At 27.5% G+C, this 6,470-nt stretch overlaps 1 protein-coding gene across 2 annotated transcripts; it reads left to right on the top strand.

Moving 5' to 3' along the window:
- The first annotated feature begins 258 nt into the window (after positions 1–258).
- Positions 259–6,437, top strand: LOC106679957 (uncharacterized). Of its 2 annotated transcripts, XM_014419371.2 has the most exons (4): positions 259–530; positions 2,974–3,103; positions 3,175–3,250; positions 3,407–6,437. In XM_014419371.2, the coding sequence occupies exons 1-3, from the start codon at positions 311–313 to the stop codon at positions 3,206–3,208; spliced, it is 384 nt and encodes a 127-aa protein (XP_014274857.1). In that variant the 5' UTR covers positions 259–310; the 3' UTR covers positions 3,209–3,250; positions 3,407–6,437. The 2 variants fall into 2 exon arrangements, with proteins under 2 accessions (XP_014274857.1, XP_014274856.1); XM_014419370.2 differs by lacking the exon at positions 3,407–6,437 and having other exon boundaries at positions 262–530; positions 3,175–3,332.
- Positions 6,438–6,470: the final 33 nt, after the last annotated feature.

Below are 6,470 nucleotides of genomic sequence, written 5' to 3' on the forward strand. Positions count from 1 at the left end.
TGGCAAATAAACACAATTCACAATTTGTAAGAAATAAAAAAAAAAAAAAAGATACAAATAATGTTGATATCCAGATACAAAAAATTTAAAATTGTTTTTATTTTCTGATGAAACATTTTAACACTATGATAATAACTCATTCATTACTTAAGTGATTAAAAGGACTAAAGATTAAGAAAAAATTGTTATTCCCAATGGCATATTTTTAATCCAATTTTCTAACCTGGTTATTAAAAGATTAAATAGATAAGGAGATAAACAGCTTAAAAGAAAATCAACAGTTGAGTTTCGATTGTTAGACTGTAGCAAGATGATCAGGTACATCATATTGTTAACTGTGACCTGTACCAGTATTTTGGCCTTTAGAATTCTAGGTATAGAAGAGCACCAACCATTGGCCCTCAGTATCCTTGAAATTGAAGAACACCAACCATTGGTCCTGAATGTACTAGATATTGAAAACCAACAGCAATTGTCACCTGTCAATCCAGACTCAAAATTAGTTGCACAGGAGCAAGATGATAACTCAGGTCAAAATCTTTTTGTCATATGAAATTATATTAATTTTACTTTTCACTAATTCCAATCATATGGTCCTTAATCCTTGATTTGATAAGGATATAACTAACAAATAATATTGTTTGTTGTCTTATTAGGTTTAGATAAGCTAAATTTTACAGTTATACAATTTTAAGCAAATGTTTTACTCAGAAAGTAAAACTTTATCTTCTAGGATACATTATCAAATAAGCTGTTCTTAGAACAGCTGTGAGTATAACAAAACTCACATATATAAATTAAAATAATAAAAGTTTTTATTTATTAACAATATTGATAAACTAAAATAAAACAAACAATAATAAACTCAATAAATTTGTATTTCATTATAAAAACAATTAGATATATACACATTATTTTAAATTAATGATAATTGGTAAATAAATTTGCATAAGTTTACTATTTTAACAATAGTTAGTCTAATAATAATAAATTCTAGTAACTTATCAATTGATTTGAAATAAAAGGTTACTATCAAATTGAGGATACTATCAGCTTATTTGGCAAAGAACTTTTACATAAAAGTGAAATGTACAAAAGAAAAAATATATTCAATATTAATTTAATGGGAATATTATGAAAAAATTGAAATATATTTTAATGAATAGTAGCTCATTTCACTGATAATCGAAATTGTGTTCCAATGATATTTGCTATGTAATTGGCCGATGTTAGACTTTATTTGTTTCCAGTTTCTTTTTTATTCATTTTGATAAAACTGAACTAATGAATTACTTGAGGATAATTCATTACTTATCCGGGAATTCTGTAATTTGACCGGGGTGTTCCAGGACATCTGCTGACTTTATCATCTGAAATAGATAATTCAACGGAATATTTTTATACGAGGAGATGGTTGGGGAGTGCTGTCAAAATATAATATATAATCACACATTACTAGTTATGTTCAGCATATATTATTATTGTTATGTTTTCTATTCACTTCTTTTGTCTAACCTAACTTCATCATTTTGTTTCTTTATCTAATATTATGATTACATATTTCATTAGTTACATATATTTTCTTTCAATCAATTTTATTTTTTCTTTCCATAATTTTAATTTTTAAATTATTAAAAAAGAAAAATATTCATATTTCTTTGCATTATGTAACTTTGAATTTTTATTTTCTTTCCTAAATTATGTTATTGTTACTTACTTACTCAATTACCTATATATTCATTTTATTTTTCACTTCTTTCATCACTTTAATTTTATTCTGTACAATTATTTACTTTATATCATTCTTTTTATAATTTATTTTTTATATTCATTGGTTGTTATCTTGTTCTTTGTTCTTAGCCCCGATGAAGGGTAGAAATTCTGGCCGAAACATTGACACTATTAAATAATTTATTTCAACCTATTTTTGTTATATATTGACCGCACCCTCAACCATCTTCTCCACGTTTTAATTTATCCACAGTCAATTATCTCTCATCATTAGGAATATTTATACGTTTCTTTATTAGATATTCTATATTATATATCATCTACTAGAAAATTGATTATAGTTTGAAGTTCCAGACTCATTTTTATGTCTGGTTTTAAGTAAAGTCAGTGTTACTGATGCAGTTAAGTCTGTCAATGATATCCCCTAACTCAATTTTTTAATTTTAATTTAGGTATATTTTCTTCATACTCAATGTTATATACCACAATTGACCTGACAGTACCCATAAATGTGATGTTTTAAGAATTTGGTTTAAATGGTTCAGAAGGAAATTAATTTTGTTGACGTCTCTGTCTAAAGAAATTATTTTGTAAATCTCTCGGTTCTTTTCCATCACATCTGATAGCATGATCATTATTGCAAATTGGTAATTTTTTATCCCATCATTTTGATATCAATTTGGAATATAATAGGACTTTGAGATATAAACACTATGAAGAGGCTTCTTTCATAAACTTTATTACATTTTAACTTGCATAAAAATGTACCCATGGAGAGATCAGATTCTTAGAGTAGGTGAAACTGTCCAACAGACTATTACCAAACTTGGTTTATCAGGCTAAAATATTGAATCTTCAGATTTTCCAGGGAGGCCATTTAGTGCTATGGGTTTCAAATCCCTGGTCCTATTGGAAGATTTTTTTTGTAGCTGCTACCTGTACCAGACAGTATACATGGGTCATCAGCATATGTTGTTAGGACTGTATTAGGGTGGGTTAGGATGTCAGCTGTATAAACCGTATAAAGAATGGGACCTAAGGTACTACCTTGAGGAACACCAGCGGACTGAGAAAAGAGAGATGAGTAGGCTAAGTTATAATTTACTTTAAAGGTTCTATCAGAGAGGTAGGAGCCGATTAAAAGGTAATATGTAGGGGGAAGGAAGTGAAGAAGTGTTTAGAGTAGACCTGGATGCCAGACTCAATCAAAAGCTATAATCAAAATATAACATCTATTTTTAGAGGTGAAAGCTAAGAAAAAAGATAAAGAAGATCATAAAGGCGAAATAATGTGTAAAAGACTGATGTGGTGCTGCCCTGCTGGGTATATTTGCAATGAAACTTTAATCTTCTGCAGCGACTTTAAGAATGGGTAAGTACCTGATAAAAATTAAAAAGCTCATTAAAAGATGCGGTAATTATTCTAATTATTTCATGTCATAGGCGAAAAACAAGGATGATAAGATGTGCATCTTGATATCACTAATAAAACTACATCAGAAGATCTTATGTGTGTATGGTGAGGATAATTTTTTTTCAATGAATTACAGGATGATTTTAATAATTTTATAATTAAATGATACCAGTATTGATAGTATAAATTATTGATTTTTTTCTTAAATTGTCATCCCAAAAATTATCAGCTTTTTCATGTTTCTTTTTTTTTTTTAACTAGTGGAGAATAAGTGAGAGTGCTATAAACAGAACTCTAATAAAACTATTTACAAAAGGCCTACAACCTACCAGCTCCTTTCTTTAAAGGTTATCCTACAGGTAACAAACCTATTCTAACCATAGTGGGAGGATCAAGTTTTCATTATGCCAGTGGGCACAAAATAATCCTCAGGTCAGATTCGAACCAACACTGCTGTAGATTCGAAGTTACTAAAGTAGTGCCTCGATCCCCTCAGAAAAAATCGCCTACTTCTGTTAATACCTTTTAGGAGAATTGTTGAGATGGATGGAACTAGCAATCCAAGAGCCTAAAAGGACAAAAAAGTCAGTTGTTTCATCCCAATGTATAATTACTTTAATAAAAACTATTAATCAAAATTGATAACTCTGCCAAGTATAGTTAACTAGGGGGAATAAAAAATGGTGGTTGTTTAAAAAAAAAAAATATTTTTCATTTGTAGCTCGGTAATGTTAAAACTATCTACAACACTAGAAAAGCTAATAGAGCATTATTAAAATAGAGTAAATTTGGTAAAATATGACCCCCTAATAATAAAGTACATTATAACTCTTATCTTCGTAGGAGTAGTAGTTTTTATGACACAATATAAATTTTGTCCAAAAAACTAGAAATCAATTTATTTTAACATTTATCATAAAAAATAATACCCCTACAAAGATAAATATCACAAATCATTTTATAGTATATAAAATTAGTTTTAATATGAGTGCTGGCAGACATCATGAATCTCTAATGGTTCTTGAGATACCTTTTTCATAAATCAAAAATTGTGTTCAAACTACAATAAATCAACATTTTGTAAATATATTTTGGCAAATACCATGAAAACTATTACTCCTACGAAGATAAATGTCATAAAGTACATTATAGAACATTAAACTAGCTTTAATATGAATGATTCCTGCATGTAGTTTTCATAAAATTCACTATCTGATAATTTTTCATTATCTCATTATGAAATGTTACTTATTAAAAAAAAAACTGTATAATGGGAACTATTGAACATAAACAACTCTATTAGAGCTTATGCTTTAGCAAATTTAGTCTTCTCCAAATGAACTTCTATTAGGTTTTCTAGTGTTTTAGGTAGTTTTAAACAGAGTTGGACAAAAATTATTCGATACTTTTTTTTTCGTAGTTTTCATTAGATTGACGAGACGAATAAATTTTTATTCGAATAAAAATACGACTAAACAATCCGAATACTTTTTTATTCGAATATTTAAAAAACTATTTCAATCGAATAAAAAATTATTGGAATACAAAATTAGTCGAATACATATTATTCGAATAAAAATTTGATTTGATTTTTAATTCACTTTTCTTTTTAACACCTTCAATTTCTTATGCATGACGGTTCTATTTCACATATTCAGACGTGTACAAAATGAAAATGCTATCGATTTTAAGATCCCATATCGATTTTTTTTTTTTAATTTCTAATACATAGGGGCCAATTTTTTGGTTTCTGGATATGCAGATTATGAAAATGCTATTTTAACATGGCATATTGATTTATTTTTACTTTTCTGATTTCTAACATGTTTAGGGTCCCTTAATACGTTTTGAGGAATGCAGAATATGAAAATTATATCGATTTTGTGATAGCTCATCGATTTATATGAACTTTTCTGATTTCTAACATGTTAGGGTCTCTTTATATGTTTCAATATATGCCAAAAATGAAAATGCAACTGATTTTATGATCGCGTAACGATTTAATTATCGCGTTTCGATTCATTTTAACTTTCTTGATCCCGAACATGTTAGGTTCACTTTATATGTTTTAAGATATGTAGAATATGAAAATACTATCGATTTTAAGATCGCGTATCGATTTATTTTAACTAAGATAAGAAATATGCATACCTCAAAACATAAAGAGGCCCTAACATGTTAGAAATCAGAAAAGTTAAAATAAATCGATAGTATTTTCATATTCTACAAATCCCAAAACATAAAAAGGGACCCTTGTATGTTAGAAATCAGAAAAGTTAAAATTAATCTATACGCGATCATAAAATATATCTATGTATAGCTGTAACACAAAAAATGTCTTTATACAAATACAAACGTATTCACATAGTTGATCATTTAATTTTTTCGAATAAGAGATTATTTTTCTATAAAATGGACGAATATAAAAGAATTCAAATGGTTATTCGATTTGTTTTGCCCGAATAATTGATTATTCGTGTAAAATAATGATGAATAAAAAAGTAATCGTATGGTTAATCATATGTTTTGTACGAATAATTGATTATTAGAGTAAAATAATGACGAATGAAAAAGTATTCGGATAGTTAATCATATGTTTTGTACGAATAATTGATTATTCGAGTAGAAAATTCACGAATAAAAAATCATTCTTCTCTGTCATTCGAATAATATTTGCCCAATTCTGGTTTTAAAGTTACAGAGCTCTGAATGAAAAAAAATTTTTCAACGTTTTGAAACAGCCATCATTTTCTTAATACTCCTAACTATACTTGGTAGACAAATAAATTTTGATTACCAATTATACATAGTTTTTATTAAAGTAATGATGAGGATGAGATAACTGAATTTCTTTCAAGTGGACTCTTAAGGATCATCCATGTTCTAATACAGAAAAAGTTAATTCTGCAAATATAATATTCAGCATAATGGAAACAATAAATCTCAAGAATTATTGAGTTTAAAAATAAATGAACATACTAAAAAAAAAAACATTTTTTTTTGTATAATTATTTAATAATTTTCTTATTTCTCCTTAACAAAATTTCTCTTTATTTTAAAATATTTAAACCATACTTGGTTGTTTTGGAGTCCTGTGTATTTAGGGCACTTCTAAGAAGGGTACTTCTTGCAAACAGATAAATCACAAAATAAAAAAAAAAAATTAAATGGTCATTCAATCAATAAAATTATAAGGCTTCTGTTAAAGATACACCCTTACTTGATCGTTTTAATAGTAATAAGGCTTATTAAATCCAAAGGCTCGGTACTGATACGTGTGATAATAATTGGTCATCAATTATCAACTCCTTAGATGTTAACACAG

This window comes from Halyomorpha halys, unplaced genomic scaffold (genome assembly GCF_000696795.3).
Source record: "Halyomorpha halys isolate HHAL.00 unplaced genomic scaffold, Hhal_1.1 Scaffold236.1, whole genome shotgun sequence".
In the NCBI taxonomy this organism is placed as follows: domain Eukaryota; kingdom Metazoa; phylum Arthropoda; class Insecta; order Hemiptera; family Pentatomidae; genus Halyomorpha; species Halyomorpha halys.